General features: G+C 48.1%; 2 protein-coding genes across 2 annotated transcripts; one reads left to right on the forward strand and one right to left on the reverse strand.

Moving 5' to 3' along the window:
- The first annotated feature begins 1,153 nt into the window (after positions 1–1,153).
- Positions 1,154–12,801, forward strand: LOC128752752 (NLR family CARD domain-containing protein 3-like). Its single transcript, XM_053854348.1, has 12 exons — positions 1,154–1,425; positions 1,500–1,673; positions 2,790–2,865; positions 2,954–3,088; positions 5,669–5,779; positions 5,936–5,996; positions 6,131–6,317; positions 7,595–9,380; positions 9,457–9,630; positions 9,706–9,879; positions 10,055–10,101; positions 10,256–12,801. Exons 2-12 carry the CDS (start codon positions 1,637–1,639, stop codon positions 10,792–10,794), a joined length of 3,327 nt encoding a protein of 1,108 aa, XP_053710323.1. The 5' UTR covers positions 1,154–1,425; positions 1,500–1,636; the 3' UTR covers positions 10,795–12,801.
- A 536-nt stretch (positions 12,802–13,337) lies between these two features.
- On the reverse strand, positions 13,338–19,029 carry LOC128752757 (gastrula zinc finger protein XlCGF52.1-like). Its single transcript, XM_053854357.1, has 2 exons — positions 18,868–19,029; positions 13,338–15,850 (listed from the first exon to the last, which is right to left on the reverse strand). Exons 1-2 carry the CDS (start codon positions 18,884–18,886, stop codon positions 14,598–14,600), a joined length of 1,272 nt encoding a protein of 423 aa, XP_053710332.1. The 5' UTR covers positions 18,887–19,029; the 3' UTR covers positions 13,338–14,597.
- Positions 19,030–19,840: the final 811 nt, after the last annotated feature.

Genomic DNA, 19,840 nt, shown 5'->3' on the forward strand with positions numbered 1-19,840 from the left:
CCTGCCTAACTGTAACCTTCACCACTCGCACTTGGGTCCAACTCCACGTCCTCAAGACGTGGCTTTCCCTCCTCGTTCCCTTGATTCCTGACACACAACACCGTCAAACAGAAAGTGTATAGCGTTGTTGTTTTTTGTCAAGCTTTGCTCCAACTGGGTTGTAATCTGATGAACAGAGCTGTAATATCCTCCCTTGAGCCTCAGTTTGGAAACATCAAAGAATCCTCAAACGATGACATATTTTCCAGCCCCACTGTCGGAAACACCATTGAAATCTGGATTCACTTCCACAAACCCTTTGATTTGGCCAGTCCTCCAAGCTTCTTACCTGGAACACTCTTCTTCAGGGATCAGTTGAGTTGGCAGAGTCTCATGTCGCTCTTTTGAGACGCTCTGCAGAGAGCATCATATTCTGACGACACACTTCTTCAAATGCCTCCAGACCCACAGTTTGGCTTCTAAATATGTTTCATCACATCCAAAGCCGCCAGATAAAAACACAATTGATGAACTGTTGCATTTAAAGCCCTTGCAAAAAGGCTTGATTTTAGAAAACAGTTAATATTATTTTTAATATCGACCCCCCCCAACAAAAGACACATACAGAGTGACTTGGGAATTCGATTTGCACATCAAGATTTCAGACAACACCTGGCAAAATGTGTCTCAGCCACTCTAAAAATGAAAAATGAAAATAGAGTTTTTAAAGAAAAGACTTATGAACATGTCTTTGAATGGGGGTGTTGGGTCAGTGACAAAGTCATGTTGCTCTATTTGACGGTGTGTTGTGAGTGTTGATCGTAGTCCTGGCCAGGAGATGGCGCTGTGGTATCCATCTTGTTTGTGTGTAGCGAGCTGCGCATGTGCCAATAGAAGTGCGGGAGAAAGTCCCAGTCTCGCTCAGAAAACGATGATGGTGTCACGTATTTGTCTCGCAGGAAACAAGTGTAATACAGCGAATAACCGCCACCCAGAAAAGGAATCTTTCATTTCATTTGGAGAGGTTGGACTCTGAGTTGTGACAGCAGAGCTCAGATCAGTCAGCTCCTGAAGACAAGCAGCCACCTGTGCAGCAAAGACCTGTGACTCCCCTGACACCTGCTTCACTGTCAGTATCTGCTGCTGCAGTCTCACCAGGCCGTGCCACCACACACCTGTAGGCTGCTTCAAGGAAGTGAGAAAATATGTGGAACCAACAGGTCGGACCACATTCGGGCACAATCATGTGACTCCAAATGAAAGCGCTGCATAGCGTGATTCAGTCAGCAGTGAAGCAGAGAATCGCCAGAGCTGATCTGCAGAGAGAGTCCTTGTCCTCCTCCTCCTGTCTGGAGCTCCTGAGGGATCCTGCTACTCTTCCCTGTGGACACACCTGCCGTAAGACCTGTGTGGAACCAATGAGTGAAGGTTCACATGACGTGACATGTAAGAGACGCGCTGAACCAGAGGGTGCGATTCCCGTCTGATCTGAAGGCTGTTTTTCACTCCAATATTTCCAGTCTCTCCAGCTCCGATCATCCAGGCGGTGGTGGAACACACACACACACACACACGGGACTCACTGCTGTGGATCAACACACCGACATCCAACACAATCTGAGTTCACAACTTTGGACCGGAACAACTGAGCTCCGACATGGACCCGAGACTGAGGAGAGGAGCCTCGCTCACAGGTCAGTGACTTGGTTTGACTTGAGCCTCATGAGTCTGACGTCACCTTTGACATTCGAGGATCCGAGTAAAGACGCACTTGTTGACTGGAGTGTTTCTCTGAGGAAGATTGATCAGGAAACTGTGACGTGACCCAAATCAACAGCCGACGATGGCGCCATCTTGTGGCCAAATCTCTTGGTGTGGAAAAGTCCATTTGAGGTGGTCAGAAAACTGAGCATCCAAGTGGCTTCTCTCCCTTGGAAATGAGTCGTGGGCCAGTGCAGTGGAACATTGTGAACTAAGGCAGCAAACATGAACATGCAGGGTTGAATGGCGCCATTGAATGGTGTCTTTTCCCTCCAATATTCCACTGCACTGGGCGACAAGTCATTTCCAGAGAAGCTCCTGCTCTATGACGGTGTCCTGATCTGACCTCCTCAAACGTGTGTCTCTCTAGATGTGAAAGAAAACAACATGAGCACAGGCATGTGGAAACAGAAGGAGAGTTAGAGGTGGTTCAATAGACAATATTGATTTGGCTTTGGTTCCTGAACACAATAGATATCAGACTTTTGAAAGGCTGCACCTCAGATTTGGTCCCACAGACGTCGTCTGTTGTGATCAACTGAGTCACTTGTTTCTTCAACATTCTGACACATGTTGAAGGTTGTTGCACTGGAAATCTGTTTTCCTTCACATCCTGAGCAGAAAACTCTGGAGGTGGAGACACAGTCTCCCACATCAAGTGTGAGACTCAAACATGTGAAGAGACTGGTGGAGATTGTGTGAGTCATGTGGTCTTGAAGCTGAAACTCTGATCAAGTGACAGATGGAACCGTGGTGAGGTCAGTAGAGACAGTTGGATCAGTGGACTCTGATGGAAAGGTTCGCTGCACTGGTCCATCATGAAGATCAGCTTCATGAAAGTCTCCTGCTGAAGAGGAATCTTTTGGGTTCAAAGTGCAAACCTCAGAAGTGAGGAGGATTCTGGGGAGAGAGAGAGACACCTGGGCGTCTTTGCTCTGGTGTTGCCCCCGCGACCCGAGCTCAGCGATGCTGTGGAGAACAGAGGGATGGAGTCACTTCCAGCAGGGAAGAGAAGATGGAAGAGAATCTCATGTTGTGTTTGTGTGAAGGTGACGCCTCTGCTGAGACTCGGGGCAGAGAGGAGGGAGACCCCCCCTCTAAAGGACCTGGGACCAGAGCTCAGAGGTGAGATAAGAACCTCCAAGACTGTCCTCCAGGTCAGAGCTCCAATCTCTCCTCCATCTTCATCCTCACTGCACCTTCTGTGTTGTAGATCTGCGCTGCAGCCAGAACCAGCTGGACCTGGACCTGCACCTGGACCTGGACCCAGCTGTGTGTCTCTGAAGAGTGATTGGTCCATGGGGAGATGGATTAACTTCAGAGGAGGAGCGGCGTCTTCAGCTCCAAGGTGAGAAGGTCCAAGTGTGAGACTCTCAGGTCCACACGGACACAGGGACTCGTGAAAACAGAGATGTGTCTCCTCTTGACCGGGAAAGTGACCACGTCCTCACCTGCACACATTTCAATCACTTCTGTCCACTCTACAATGTAGTGACTCACCACACCAGCAGGAGGCGACACAGCCACAATTCTGACCCTCAATCGTTGGAGGGTTCACAGTTGTATAAGAGGGTAAAATGGACCTTGTTGTCACGGGTCACAGATGCTGATAAATTCCAGGTTGCATCACTATACATTTGAAGTCACAAAGTAAAAGCATTCTAGGAGTTGAGCAAGAATTACATTTCACATTGTTGAAGATTTTTCACCTGCAATTTAAAAATGAACGTCCTCAAATATATTTTGGAGTCAGGGGCAGAAGGAACCAGTGAAGCAGTGAAGCAGCAAACTTGGGTTTATACCACATCAGTATCAGCATAACATGGTCTCGTGGCTTGAAACTTGAACAGCCACACTTTGGTTTGTGTTGGTTTCAAGTTTGAAAGCTGTTGCACCAAGTGGATTGACATGAATCGTGGCTCCAAGATGGGAGATGTCAACTGAAACAAAGGACAGAGTTATCAAGCTCAGGCAATATGTCTTGAAAACAGAAGATGCTCCGCAAAACAAAGGAGGAACAAATGGGAGGAAACTGGAGTCGACGTCTGGGACTCAACGGTGAGAAATTGCCTCAAGGAAATGGGATGTACATCCAGAAAAACTAACGAAAACCGTCATGAACACGTAAACATATAAAAAAAACAAGGTTCCAATGGCTTCAGGAAAAGCAATCTTGGACTGTGGACGACTGGATGAAAGTCATATTCAGTGATGAATCACAAATCTGCATTGGGCAGGGTGATGATGCTAGAACTTTTGTTTGGTGCCATTCCAATAAGATTTACAAAGACAAGTGGCTGAAGAAAACATGAACATTTCCTTTGATTCAATCTTCAATATATCCACCAGTTTACATAGACATCAATTGAAAGGATGATGGTGCATCTGGCCACAGAGCAAAAACTGTGAAAACATCACTTGAAGAAAGACACAGAAGGTCAAGTGTCATGGCCTGCAAATAGTCACAGTCTGTGGTGGAAGTGAAAGAAAACAGTCCATGACAAGGCTCCAACCTGCGAAGCTGATCTGGCAACGACAAGGAAAAGAAACTTGGAGCCAGATGGATGAAGAGTCCTGCTTTTTTCACTCATTGAGTCCAGTGCCTCAGAGAGCGCCGGCTGTTACAAAAGGTGGAGCGACGAAGGACGAGTGGTGTGTTCAAGAGTTGGTTTTTCATCATTCCATTATTTTCTTGAGTGATTCCATAGTTTTTTCTCTCTGCTTGGTAAACTACCACTTTTTTCTTTATTTCTTTGAGAGTTTCTAAAAGACAGAATGTTGCCATTTGAAATGACTTTAGTTTTGAGTCATGTCTGTGATCTGTGACATCACATTTTTTTCATATCAAATAAAAACAATAGTCGGTACATGTCAGCCAATCACGAGTTGCAAAAAATACATTTGAGGACTTGTAGCTGTTAATTTTTAAATTGCAGGAAAAAAATACTCTACAATGCGAAATTAAATTCTTCAAGTGCTAAACTCCGAGAACACTTGTCTTTGTGACTTCAAATTTGGAGTTACGTATACTGAATACTCCGTGAAGCTGATCAAGTTTGCGGATGACACCACCATCATGGGGCTCATCTCAGATGGAGATGAGTTGGCTTACAGGAGGGAGGTGGAGCGGCTGGTGTCCTGGTGCAGCCACAACAACCTGGAGCTCAACGCCCAGAAGACAGTGGAGATGGTCATAGACTTCAGGAGAGTCACAGTTTCTCTGTCCCCTCTCATGTTGGCTGGTTCACCCATTCCTATTGTGGACTCCTTCTGCTTCCTGGGAACCACCATCACTGAGGACCAACCATCAGGTCCCTCATCAGGAAGGTCCAGCAGAGAATGTTCTTCCTGAGGCAGCTACAAAAACTACGACTGCCGCCGAAGTTGCTGGTGGAGTTCTACACGGCCATCATCCAGTCCATCCTCACCTCCTCTATCACTGTCTGGTACAACAGCGCCACCTCCAGGGACAAGAGCAGACTGCAGCGCATCGTAGGTTCTGCTGAGAAGGTGATGGTTGCAGCCTGCCACCTCTTCAGGACCTGTATGTCTCCAGGACCCAGAGACGTGCAGGTGGGATCAGAGCCTTCGACCCTTCTCACCCTGGACATGGACTGTTTGTTCCTCTTCCCTCTGGCAGGAGGCTACGGTCCATCCAGACCAGAACCTCCCGTCACAGGAACAGCTTCTTCCCCTCGGCCGTCACACTGTTGAAGTCGTGATCAGCAACTGTTTTTTTTTACTTTTTAAACACTTTAATCCAAAGCACTTTCCTAGTTGGTGGAATCCCCACTGACCATGGCAATAAAGCTGATTCTGATTCACAGTTGTAGTCCAGAGTGGGACGGCTGCAGCAGTGTGAGGACACCTAGTGGTCAGCTGGTGAATAACAGGACGTGAGAGTTGATCAGAGTTGTGTTTCCATCAGGATCCATCAGGAACCAGAAGAGTCTGGACTCTGCTGTGACTCTCTGAAGAGTAATTTTTCCAAGGATCTCGTGATTGACTTCAAAGATGGACCTGAGTCTCCTGAGGAGAGGTGAGATGATGTTCCTCCAGGTTCATCTTTTTCTTATAATGGTCTGGTCTGAAGGTCTGGGAGGAACCTTCTAGTTCGATTGTCTCCACACTGATGTTCAGAACCTTCAACATGACGAGAGATTATTGCCTGACTGACTTCATCTCTTCTCCTCAGAGAGGACCATCAGAGCTCAGAGCTTCTCAGTGGTCAGCAACATCCGGACTCCACACGGCAGGTATGAACATGGAGAAGTGAAGGTTCTCATCTGAGAGGTTCCTTCTGTTGAGTCTCTTCAGCTGGATACAACATCAAACCTTCTGGAGATGATCCTCCATCATCTGACTTTCTTCTGTTCTGATTCTGTTCCAGCGACTGGAGCAGAAGTTCCTCAGCTATGTGAACAGAGTCTGGAGGCTTCTGGGTCCAGATGAGCCAGAGCCTCCAGAGACTGAGGAAGAGGAGCAATGGAGGAGCATCAGAGAAGAATTCCTGAAGATCACAGTTCACCTCCTGAGGAACATGGAGGAGGAGGATCTGGCCCAGCGTCTGTGGAGCAGTAAGAACATTCAAACACCTCCAACATGATGAAGATGAAGGACAGGTGTGCATCAGATCTATGGGTCCGTCTGAAGTAGAAGAACCAGCATCTGAAGCTGAAGATCTTCCTCCAGCTTCACCCTCTAGAATAACTTCTTTTCTTCTGAGGATCCACATTAGCTGCCACCAAAGTAGCAGCTCCTCTTCCAGGGGTCCTCAACAAACACACATCACACTACATGACACAACGTGACACGTGGAGCAACACATGACTGAAACCAAGTCAAGACAATGAAGCCAAGTCAGAGAAAAACAGAGGATTCATGTCATCACAGACTATAACTGGGGTGATGGATCCAGGTGATTCCACTGGTCCTTCCTCCTCAGCTGTCGCTGCAAAGGCTTCGCAGCTTCTGCAGCTGTGATTTTGAAAGAAAGCTTCCCTTGAGTGAATGGATGTTGACTCCACTCTCTCCTCGAAGACATTGGAAATGTGTCACATGACAAGTCAGATGACATTTGCGCATCAGCACCATCTGCTGGCTAATAATGGATAGTGCAGCTGTCAGGAGCTCACAAACCATTCATTGAAACAACTGCTGTTTCTTTTCATAACTTGAGAATTTGGGGGCGAATGTTTGATAGAAACCTAGCAGGGCCTTTTCTCAGCCGCTACACTGCCACCATTCTTTCTCTCCTCATGAGGTGTTTGAGAATATACCTGACCCTGACTGGAAGACGACTCCCCCCCAAAACATCCCCATCAGTCCTCACCATGATGGGGATGTGTTTGGGCCTGATGTGCCTCCACACATGTGACTGAAAGGTCTAAATGTGTTTCTGAGACAGCAAGTGTCTTCATCGTTTCTCCATGAATCCAACTGCTAATGTCACCAAGTGCATTTCTCCAACTGTTCACATGAATGTGAGTCATCCTCAAGCCTTTTATGGCACCAGGCTTTTGACAGGTCACATCAACCTGGAGCTCAACTTTGGATTTGGGGGTCTCCACACTGCTCAGTCACTTCTCCTTGGCCTCACAGTCAAAGGCGGTCGGAGCTGATGATGCCATCATCTTCTCTTGCTTGTGCCTCCTTCATCGCAGGCAGTAGCTCAGCTCTCCTCTTCCTCACTCCCCAGAAACTCCTCATTGATGTGCACTGAGCTGTTCTTCAGATGAGTCATGCCGAATGGTCCTGAAATCCTTGACGGAGCCAAGAAATGCTGATTCTGCCTGTGTCAGAGAGTCACTGGCATCTTGACTCCTCTGATCATGTGACTTCTCTCTTCACTCAGGAAGTGGTGCTGGAGCGTGTGCAGGGCGACTGAAGAGGAGCCTGCAGAAGAAGTTCCACAGTGTGTCTGAGGGGGTCGCTAGAGCAGGAAACTCTGCCCCTCTGAATCAGATCTACACAGAGCTCTACATCACTGAGGGGGGCACAGAGCAGGTCAACCAGGAGCACGAGGTCCGACAGATCGAAGCAGCAACCAGGCAGCAGACCAGACCAGGAACTACCATCAGACCAGAAGACCTCTTTAAAGCCTCACCTGACACAGACCCACCAATCAGGAGCCTGCTGACGAAGGGCGTGGCTGGCATTGGGAAGACCCTCCTGACACAGAAGCTGACTCTGGACTGGGCTGAAGACAAAGCCCACCACAACTTCCAGCTCCTGTTTCCTTTCACCTTCAGAGAGCTGAACCTGCTGAAAGAGAAGCAGTTGAGTTTGGTGGAACTTGTTCATCGCTTCTTTCCTGAAACCAAAGACTCAGGACTCAGCAGCTTTGAAGGAGTCCAGGTTCTGTTCATCTTGGACGGTCTGGACGAGTGTCGACTCCCTCTGGACTTCAACAGTCGGGTCCTGACAGCAGCTACAGAGTCCACCTCAGTAGACGTCCTGCTGACCAACCTCATCAGGGGGAAGCTGCTTCCCTCAGCTCAGCTCTGGATCACCACACGACCTGCAGCAGCCAATCAGATCCCTCCTGAGTGTGTGGACATGGTGACCGAGGTCAGAGGCTTCACTGACCTCCAGAAGGAGGAGTACTTCAGGAAGAGGTTCAGAGATGAGGAGCAGACCACCGTCATGTCTCACATCAGGAGCTCACGAAGCCTCTACATCATGTGTCACATCCCCATCTTCTGCTGGATCACTGCCACAGTTCTGGAGGACATGTTGAAGAGCAGAGAGACCGGAGAGCTGCCCAAGACCCTGACTGAGATGTACATCCACTTCCTGGTGGTTCAGGCCAAAGTCAAGCAGCTCAAGTACCATGGAGGAGCTGGGACCGACCCAGTTTGGGATCCTGAGAGCAGGAAGATGATGGAGTCTCTGGGAAAACTGGCTTTTGAGCAGCTGCAGAGAGGAAACTTGATCTTCTATGAGTCAGACCTCACAGAGTGTGGCATCGACATCACAGCTGCTGCACTTTACTCAGGAGTCTTCACACAGATCTTCAGAGAGGAGAGAGGACTGTACCAGGAGAAGGTCTTCTGCTTCATCCACCTGAGTCTCCAGGAGTTTCTGGCTGCTATTCACGTTCACATGACCTTCACCAACTCTGGAGTCAACCTGCTGAGAACAAAACAAAAATCCAGATTGACTAAAATCTTAAGACTGAAATCAAATGAACAGTTCTACCGGACAGCTGTGGTCCACACCCTTGAGAGTTCAAACGGACATCTGGACTTGTTCCTGCGGTTTCTCCTGGGTCTTTCACTGAAGAACAACCAGACTCTCCTGAGAGGTTTGTTGACACCGACAGGAAGCACATGGACTAATAAGAACACATCTAAGATCATCAAGGACGAGATCAGAGAGATTACGTCTACTGAGAGAACCATCAACTTGTTCCATTGCCTGAATGAACTGAAGGTCACTTCTGTCATGGAGAAGGTCCAACAGAAGCTCCGATCAGGAGATATCTCCAGAAAGCTGACTCCCACTGACTGGTCTGCTGTCTCCTTCATCCTACTGACCTCAGAGGAAGATCTGGACGTGTTTGACCTGAACAAATACTCTGCTTCAGAGGAGGCTTTTCTGAGACTGCTGCCTGTGGTCAGAGCTTCAAACAAAGTTCTGTAGGTGGATCAAACCTAAAACATCTCGACTGAGCTGAATTACACACCGCGTTTGATTCCTGTCTTCGTTTTTCAGGTTGAGACGCTGTGAACTGTCTGAGAGAAGTTGTCCACCTCTGTCCTCAGTCCTCAGCTCTCCGTCCTCTAGTCTGACACAACTGGACCTGAGTGAGAATGACTTGCAGGATGCAGGAGTGGAGCTGCTGTCTGCTGGACTGAAGAGTCCACACTGTCACCTGGAGACTCTCAGGTCAGTCCTGCTCCACATGTCTTCTGTTTCTTGATGTTCTGAAACACTAAGTGAAGGATGTTTCCTTGATGACAGTCTGTCAGGGTGCATGATCTCAGAGAGAGGCTGTGCTTCTCTGGCCTCAGCTCTGACCTCTAACCCCTCCCACCTGAGAGAGCTGGACCTGAGCTACAATCATCCAGAAGGTCCAGGACTGGAGCTGCTGTCTGCTGGACTGAGGAGTCCAGACTGGAGGCTGGAGACTCTCAGGTATGGACAGAGCAGCAGAACCGACTGACTTCAGACTGAACCTGTGAGCCTGAAGCTGCTCAGACTCTTGGTGTGAACAGAGCATTTCTCCATGATATGTTCTCCTGCTGGACATCAGTGGAAACACTTGACACAGATGATGTGTTTGTGTCTGTTTGTGTGTTTCTTCCTGTAGGCTGGACCACGGTGGGGAGCAGAGGTTAAGACCCGGTCCTAGGAAGTGTAAGTCTGCTTTCTTTTAAGTCTGCTTGGTGAGAAGTCCACGACGTCCACATGGACGCGGATGCTCCCAGACGGAGTCTGTGGAGCCGTGAGCCCACCACTCAGACAGACAGGCAGGCAGACAGTCACTCGCCAAATCTCTTGTCTCCGTCAGACATCTGTCCTCTCACACTGGACCCAGACACAGCACACCGGCGCCTCCTACTGTCCGACAACAACAGGTCGGTGAGACGTGCCACAGAAGTTCAGAACCATGCAGAACACCCAGACAGGTTCCGAAGGTGGGAGCAGCTGCTGTGTAGAGAAGCTCTGACTGGTCCATGTTACTGGGAGGTGGAGTGGAGAGGAGGAGTGATCATCTCAGTGGCGTACAGAAGAAACAGAGGAGAAGAGGAGTGTTGGTTCGGATACGACGATCAGTCCTGGAGTCTGATCTGCTACGATGAAGGTTATTATGTCCGGCACAGTGGAACACGAACCAAGATCCAGTCCAGTCCTGACTCGAAGAGAGTGGGAGTGTTTGTGGACTGTCCAGCTGGATCTGTGTCCTTCTACAGAGTCTCCTCTGATGCTCTGGTCCACCTCCACACCTTCTCCACCGCCCTCACTCGACCGCTGTACCCAGGGTTTGGACTGTGGTGGCCCGAGTCTTCTGTGACTCTGTGTGACCCGGCCCAGTCTGCTGCTGTGTAGAGTGTGTGTGAGCGCGTGCCTGTGGTGAGGATGGCGTAAGTGTCGACTTCAGAGCCAGACTCGGAGGTGATGACAACATGAATCTGTCCTGCTGCAGCTGTGTGATGCAGGGGAAGAAACTGACGGAGTGGGTGGAGTCACGTGAGGCAGACACTCCTGGACACACTCCGGAGGACCGTCCTGAAGGAGGCGCTGTGCAGACCGTCTTCTCAGTGGACATGAGCAGCTCCTCCACACACCTTGGACAAAATGTAACATTAGAATCGGCAGCCTCATATCATTGTGTCTGAGTTCCATGATGTCCATTTCATCACCAACTAACGTGTGTGTGAAGCGAGGTGCGCTTCCTCCCGTGTATCTCTGCGCGTCCGTTCACTTGTGAGAATGACTAACCAACAAGTTATACCCAAGAAATGTGTTTGCTGACAGAGGAGTCTCATACATGAGCAGAATTCTGGCTCACAAGACATGCTCCCCTCCTCCAACTTGACTAAAACAGTCTGGAGAAAGTGTCAGACTTTCCGTCGCCTGAAACTAAAGCAGGGTGAAAGGAATACGGACGTGACTCCGCCGAAACAGCTTGATTCAAAGACACTGGACCACAAAAACAACTTGCTGATGGCATGATAATGACGAATCGTCCTGTGGATGTGCCGCTTTGTTCAGTTGCTCAATACTTGTTCACTGTGGACGTCTGGTTGAACGTCCACTTCTCATCTCATCTGATCCAACACCAACATTGTAGATGCTCACACAATGGAGCTCGGCTTGACGCTCTCAATATTCTCGCTGCGTTGTTGAATAAATCCACGTAGAATCGTTCAGAAATGTTTCAACAGTTTACTGGCGCCGGACAGTAAAAAGTACAAAAAAAATGGCATCGAAGCAACTGTAACATCCAAATAACAATGTATCGAAAGCTATCCACAGAGACAGCGAGAGAGAGGTCAAAAAAACAGGCTCCACTCTTGCTTGTTCCCCGACTGCCCTTACGGAAGCCCCAAGGTGCCTAAAGGTGCGCAGCAACTCCAAACTTCCACATGCTCCCATCCACCTCAAACCATACGACCGATAAATGACAAACTAGTCACACAAACAAACTCGCAAACAGGCCCTTCATTCTCTCCATCCAAATAATAATCTTATATTGTTATAAATTGTATCTGTTTTTTAAATGAACTGAAATCATTTATTATTCTTTTAAACCAAAAATCAAAGAACAGCATCTAGGTTCCGACAAACATAAATAGCATGAAGAAAACACCTGTCATCAACAACTTGGTTGTTCGTTGACTCGAGTGTTTGCCACCCTGGTGACGTTCTGGCATCGTTCTGAATCAAAAGCAATCGACAGTGAGGGTAACAGAAGAAGTCGCCCAGTGCGTCACTACTGTGGATGTGGAGCTTTAGTTTCCAAACTGCTGCTTGCACCAGCATCTTCACTCTCCCACCCAGACCACGGTCATCTTAAGGTCCATTCACACCGGCAAATGAAGGAACAGCTTTCTTCTTCACTGACTCCACACTTCATCTCCTGACTAGCGTCTACTCTCTGTGGACTGTGGTCTGAACTGCGACCATCCTCTCTCCTCTGCGTGACTCCGCCGCCCCAATTGGCTCAGTGCATGCGCACGTTTTGACCCACCACGAGCGACTTGAAAAGAAATCGGCTCTTCAACATCAGCCAGCTCCAATAGTTCACTTCACATAGCAGCTCTTCTAGTTGCTGGTCGTTCCATTGTGTGTGTCACGCTGTCACTCGGCGGACGGTCTGAGAGGGAACATGGGTGCAAACCTACCTGCTACCTTGCTGCTACTGCATCTCCAGTCATGTTCCCCGAGGAACATGGAGATGAAGGGCTCCAGAAGAGAGAGGACGGCGAAGATGCCGCAGACCGCTCCGCTCCTCGGTTACCTTTGTAAGAAGTTATATTTGTCACTACGCGTGGTTCCGTTTTATTTTGGAGGGGTAACGGAAATGTGGAACTGTTGATGGGTGTTGTAAATAAAGCGAGTTACACCTTCCTCCCCTCATATAAACAGACCCTTATTATTTTATTACAGACCCTATATTATTCTGTTTTCCGGGACACCTCGTCTGAAGTAAATGTATCAGAAACAGTAACTATCAATCCTGTCGCCACATATGCCATTTTCTGGATAGACACTGAGTTGAGACAAATATAACTTGTAGTAAGTAAGTAAATGAACTCAGCAGGCACACCAGCCTTGAGGCGAACTTCCCCCCCGGACAAGGTGGAAAGTCCGTATGTAACCGACTGCAGCCACCGGCTCCTCCTCCTGCACACGTCACTCGGGGATCTGGTCTCTGATTGGTCAACCCACCGCGACTGGCCGCAGTAGTTCACCTGTCACGGTAGCCCAGCTGTGTCGTCCTGAGTAGCCACAATCGCCGTATGAAGCTCACATTGCGTCATGACCAAACAGAAATGAAGTCCATGAAGTACGGCTACATTCCCGCACACCTCCGAACCAAAACACAAGGGTTCCGTCAACGTGCAGCTCGTCGCAATGGGTGGCGCCCCCTGGTGGAATGATGTCTCCTCAGCACGTTTTTCACAGAAATCATTTCATATTCGCCGTCACTGTATTAAAATAAGTAACTTTATTCTTCCACTGTTATGTGCTAAATCACCACACAAAGGGGAGTTCAACATAAATGTCGCCAACAGAAATAAATCTAGACATCAGTAGGCAGCAATCAGTGAGCATAACGCTCGCGATGCAACGTCAATGAGAACGGCAAAAGGCTCAAGATGAACAAGAAGACGCCCTTGTTGCGTATGTCAAATAATGATATTTAATAGGCAGTTTGCAAGTTGGTCATCACCACTCCAGACGGTCACAAATAACCAGAGCTCCCAAATTAAGGAGTGGGTTTGTTGCTAAAACAAAGACTTGACACAGTAGTTTGGAGAGAGACTCCAGAGCCATCGTAACGTTAAAGAAAGAAAACCACCGCGTAGCACCGTGTATCCGTGACAGACACTGACCTGGAAGAAGGTCCGCTGGAAGAAGCCAAGTGATCCGAAGGGGAGTCCCTGATTATGAAGCTCATCACAGAGAAAATAGAAGATTTGGAGAAAGGAAGTCAGCACTGCAGGCTACAGAAAGGAGCAAGACGCTAAGGCACGGTTTCTCTTCTCTGCAGTTCCAAGATGGTGAGTTGAAAGTGGAAAAAGGAAGGAAACGAGGAACAAGAATGAGGACGGATAGTTGCACCTTCTGAAACCTTCTGAAGTAGATGGACGGTGAAGTGTCATGACACAATGGAAAAGCTAAATGGTGTATTCAATTCTTGAAAGGATCAGTAGGTGTGCTCTTAGTTTTGCCAAATCATCACTTACGCTTACTCATGGGACTCTGGATATCAGCATGGACTTCATCAAGAAACACAAAATTTGAGAATCTTCCTGGGAAAAGAAGACACATTTCAAAAAAGGGAAAGAAATGATCAGAACTGTTCTCTCTGTTCCTTTTCCCGTCACTCAGATCAAGTTGAGATTTAGAAGTTGTTCTATGTTTGACGTGGGATCGAAACAAACTTGCGTACAAATAGCTTGGTTTGCAATCCCAGAGTGATGGTCCCAATGTAAGGCCTGCTCCGTCTCAGTCACAGTCAAGTTGTCTTGCACGTCGTCTTGTGCCTCAGTGGCAACGGACAGCTCGCCCAGGGAGTTGTTAATCAACCTTCTGATGCTGGGTATCACCGAACTGTGTCGCTCAAACTCTTCCTCGACCACCTGAGCCACGGTTTTGCCCCAGGATTAGCAATCCATGTGCTACTGGTGAGCATGAGCCATGTCTGAAGGAATGCTGATTTGACCAAGAGCCCAGTTGGAGTCATTTTCCACACTGAGAGCAGGTGAAAGGTTTTTCTCCCGGTGAATTCTCATGTGCATCTCCTGGTTGGCTTTCTGTGTGAAGCGTTTACCACACTCAAAGCAACTAAAAGGTTTTTCTTCAGTGTGGATTCTCATGTGTACCTTCAGGTTGGCGCTGACTGAAAAACATTTTCCACACTCAGAGCAAATGAAGGGTTTTTCGCCAGTGTGTACTCTCATGTGGACCTTTAGGTTCGATCTGTGAGAAAAACACTTATCACACTGAGGGCAGCACAACGGTTTCTCTCCAGTGTGAGTTTCCATGTGTATCTTGAGACTGTGTTTACGACTGAAACAACTATCACACTGAGAGCAGGCAAAAAGTTTTTCTCCAGTGTGAGTTCTCATGTGCTCCTTCAGGTTCCTTTTCACAGTAAAGGATTTACCACAGTGAGAGCAGATGAAAGGTTTTTCTCCAGTGTGAATTCTCATGTGCTCCTTCAGGCTCTGTCTCAACGTAAAAGAGTTACCACACTGACAGCAGCTATAAGGTTTTTCTCCAGTGTGAGTTTTCATGTGTTCTTTCAGGTTCCTTTTTACAGAAAAAGCTTTACCACAGTGAGAGCAGATGAAAGGTTTTTCTCCAGTGTGAATTCTCATGTGCTCCGTCATGCTCCGTTTCAGAGTAAAAGATTTACCGCACTGACAGCACCTGTACGGTTTCTCTCCACTGTGACTTTGCATACAGAAATTTGCGTGTTGAGTCAGTCCAGACTTTGAAGAACATTTCTTCCCACAATCAGGACAGATGTAAGATTGGTGAGCAGAGTCATCTTTCCTCTCACTGACCTGAGCTTTCAGATACTCCTTTGGGTTTGAACCCGATTGATTCTCACCGATCCCACTCCATTCTTCACTGTCATCAGTGTCAGAGTCAGAACACGGCGACCTCTGGTGGTCAGGGAGGAGAGGCGTATCCAAGTGGCTGATTTCCGCTCCTCTATAGTCGACTCCATCAGTATCTGTTTTTATTTGTTGCGTCAAGCTGCTGGTATCTTCTTCACATTCACTCTTCACATCAAAAGGAGTCAGGCTGAGTAGTTCCTCAACCTTGATGACATCCTCTTCTTTTTTAACCCGGTGAAGTCGTTGCCCTGCCTGAGTCAGGATAGTGCTGCACTCCACTTGCTCAGCCTCTTCTTTAATCCCACCTGCAGGGACACACAGACACACCAGTTGAGTCACTCAACAGTTGTTCAGCCACCAGAATAGACCCCTCACTTTAACTGCAGACCTCCACAAAAAAACCTGAAATGACTTTTATATACTACATTTTGTTATTGAATTACTGTAATCAAGAGAGGGAGAGAGAGATCTTAAAATTGGGGACGTGCATGTGCTCCCCGAACAAACAAGACTCCCCTGCCTCAGAGTCAGCAACCTCCACCTCCTTCGAGGACTTTTCACACAGGAACGCAGCCCTGAAAAGTGACTTGAATCCAGGAAAATGTCATAATAAAACGGCATGTGGAGACGTCTTTTGCATTTTTTCTGTCTGCAGCTCTGCGCCGCGTGAAACCCGACACCAAAGCCGTTACTGTTGCTTTTAACACGAGGAACAATTGGAACCTGGAGAAAACTCACGCCGGCACAGGGGGACATGCAAACTCCACCCAGGAAGGTCCGCAGCCAAATTCAAACCCTGGACCTTGCTGAGGGGCCGCAGTGCCAACCATTGCGCCACTCTGGCGCCACAGCTCAGACACCAGATACATTTTCATGATTGCAGTTTGAAACGTGTTCAATGCACGACGACATTACAAGTTCCAGAGGCTGAGCTGATGATCAATCGCTGATGATGCAGTTCTTTGAATATGTGCGTGGCCTTCTAACATCGGAGGGCGGAGCACACTTGACATAGAACTAGGCCTGCACGATTCAGGGGAAAATCTGAACCACCATTTTTTAGCTCAGAATTGATATCACGATTTTTTTTCCTCATGAAATACGTAGTTTGTTGCACACATAAACCATGACAAAACAAAGTTGCCTCACCAGGCTTGTGATGTTTGAGGTGCTGATAAAGATCTGTGGTCGGGAGGCTGCCGATCACTGACACCGATCACATGGATTGAGAATGAATTTCTAATCAAAATGATGAGACCTTGATATCAGTTTCATTCAGAAAGGTTTATTACAACTCTTCTCGAAGGCAAAAATAATCTTGCAGAATGCAGCAACTATTATCTCAAAAGGACACAAGTGAAGAACACGTAATGTGACGTGAGAGGTGGCAGGTGAGTCTCCAGAGACTGCGCTGCGTCCGTGACATATCGACAGACTGTAGCCGCACTCCGAGACAGAGAGCACTGCAGGGATGAAAGTTTACACTTCAGACGTTTTCAACAGTGTCTGGTGGCGGACGAACGCTGCACCTGACTCCAAAAGGACGACGTGTAAACGACACCTGAGAAAGGCTGCTCATCCAGCTCGGTGAAATGAATGATTATTTGTTTGGCAATTCGCTTCCGAATGTCACTCTGGGAGCGGCGGGTGTTGCTAAACGTCAGCTGCGCTAACCGCTGCTGAGGAAGCAGCGCGCTCACTTTCATGACCCCGGAACACTCTCCATGCGCCGTCCTTTTTTTCCTAACATGTTTGTTTTGAGGCTGTTTGAGGGGCTGATCCTCCTCACTAGTTACCGGTACATCATCCATATTCCTTCAGTTTCTATCCTGTCGCCGACCGACCCAGTCACTACCGCGTCACGTCACCAGTGACTACAAGGCGCTTCGTCATTGGTTGAAGGAGACGTCACGAGCATTGTGGGAACTCAGAAAGTAGTTGCTTGCAGCGCCAAAATGTCAAAACTCGCAAAGGAAAGTAGCATTTGTGATGCAAATCCAGTCGGTTTGTAAATGAAATTTGACAATAAAGTTACCTACCTAAATGCGAATTGAAAGTAATTGAAAATTAAATCAGACACAAGGGTGAATCGAAATCGCGATTTTTTTTACCATTTATCGTGCAGGCCCACATAGAACCCTGGGTTACATGATGGTAACTGCCGCTGCTTCCTCCAGCTTTGGTGCTTCAACTGCCGTGGGACGTAACCCCCACGATAAACGGAGAGACGGCGTATACGTAAACCAGTAGGCAGCCCCAGGATCTTAGATACAGTATATCAGCACGCGCTTATGCCCAGGCGAAACGTGAAATCTGCGTGCTGAAAATAAATCCAAACTTCAAATGGCTATTATGGTATTGTTAATTACTGGTATCGGGAGTCAGTGTCGACAAATCGTCAAATGCGCAGCGCAGGTCTACAATCCCATCGGAGCAGACGCACGGGTGGATCCTCTGCGCCGCACGGAGTAGGAAAATAGAACCGCCATCGAATTGAAGCAGAGTGAAGGTCCGCCGCCGCATCAAGGAGCCTGAAACCTCATGTGTGCGATGCTCTGAATCCTCGGATTAGAGCCACGGCAGAAGGTAACCAGCGCTGTCACGAGCGGGTACTTGAGGAGTACCAGTACAGCGAAACATTTCGGCGCGAGTACCGATGCTGGTATCAGTATCAAGACATCCCCATTGTTAAAATGAAATATTAACAGCGGAGAGTCCAGGTCTGTTGTGTTATCCAACTCCAAAACACAATGTCAAACTGGAAAAATGCACTAATTTCTAAGACATTATGGAAAAGAAGCATCGTCATTTAGATGTGAGGGTGAAGAGGGCGGTAGGTCAGAGGTCGGCTCACTTTTTCAAGGTAACACAACTCGTGAATGTTTATCCACTGCACTTTCGAGTGGTGCCAGACCAAGCCAGAGCTGAACATGTTCTCTTCTGTCTTTCGCTGGACTGAATCCAGACGTGGGCAGAACATTCCTTCATTCTCCCACAATTGCTGATGTATTCAGGCTCCACGGCTTGGGCGCCATGGAGACATTTTGAGGACCAGGACTTGCTTTACTAGTAAAGATAAGAGGCGTGCGGGGAACGTGATTTCCAGCAGCGAGTCTAACCGACCGTTAAACGGAAGCATGTCGCCACCAGTTGCTGACGTAACCCACAGACGCCCTCGTGCAGGACTGAAGCGTGTGAAGTTTGCCACCACTCCCTCAGCGCCAGCTTCTGCTTTCCGCCAGTCACTTTCTGCACACACGGTTGGCTTTGAACGGAAGACTCTCCGGCTCAACTTCTGGGCCGTGAGCGCCGGCGTGGTTACCTGCTCCCTCGGGCTCCATCACTCCCCTTCTCTCTCTCGCTCGAGGCCCATCACATTAGTCGTAAAACGTCAGCTTCCCGCCGCCGCTTGAAGGAATCTTCCCCACTCTTTCATCCACCGGAGGATCCACGGACAAAGAGCACGAAGAAGCTGCTGCAGAGAACATGGCGGAGGGGGCGGATCCGCCTTTCGACGACTCTCGCGAGATCATCGAGAATTTCCACCAGTGTTTCGCAACCTTTCTGACGCCTCGACGCACTTCGTTCGTTGAAAAAAGAACCAAAGGAACCTTGGCCAAAGTCCTTTTAATGACTGAAAATCGGCTATTTTGGCCGTTTGCAGAAACAGATAGCAGAACATGTATTTGTTTAAGAATGTCCTCAGAAAGGGGCGGGTAATATGCCAAAGATATGTCAGCATTTATTTATTGATTTATCGATTATTACCGTCACGTTAGAGGCGCATTGGGTTTAAAAAAAAAAAAGTGGTGCTTTTGACCGGTTTCCCCTCATGGACGGTGGAGCGGTGTTCCAACGGCGCCGCCATCTTGGATCAGGTCGAGCCAGTTTGTGTTTGTGTTTGTGAATCTTTGCCAATTTGTTTCACAACTTCATTTTTGTTATAGTATTTTTTTGTCAATTTCAGTCAACAATAATCACGATCAGAGAAAGAAAGGTATCCCTTGATGCTGAAGTCCAGAAGTGTGTCCGGACCTTCAGATTTGTCGTGGTGACTTGAACCTAAACACGATCAGAAGGAAGCGTTTCTGCTCAGGGAGCATGTGGTCTGGCATTGACAGCTCTGCATCGATCCGAGTTGATGATGGCGATAGGAACCATGACGACAAACCGCTGAGTTCAAATCTTCTTCTTCGTGTTCTTCTTCGTATCAGGACGTAGCGCCGCACAACAACGATTAAACAGCTCTCCCGAGTGGTGATAAGATATTTTGCAGCCTTGTTCTTCTAGTCCGC

The sequence above is a fragment of the Synchiropus splendidus genome, chromosome 1 (genome assembly GCF_027744825.2).
Source record: "Synchiropus splendidus isolate RoL2022-P1 chromosome 1, RoL_Sspl_1.0, whole genome shotgun sequence".
Taxonomy (NCBI): Eukaryota; Metazoa; Chordata; class Actinopteri; order Syngnathiformes; family Callionymidae; genus Synchiropus; species Synchiropus splendidus.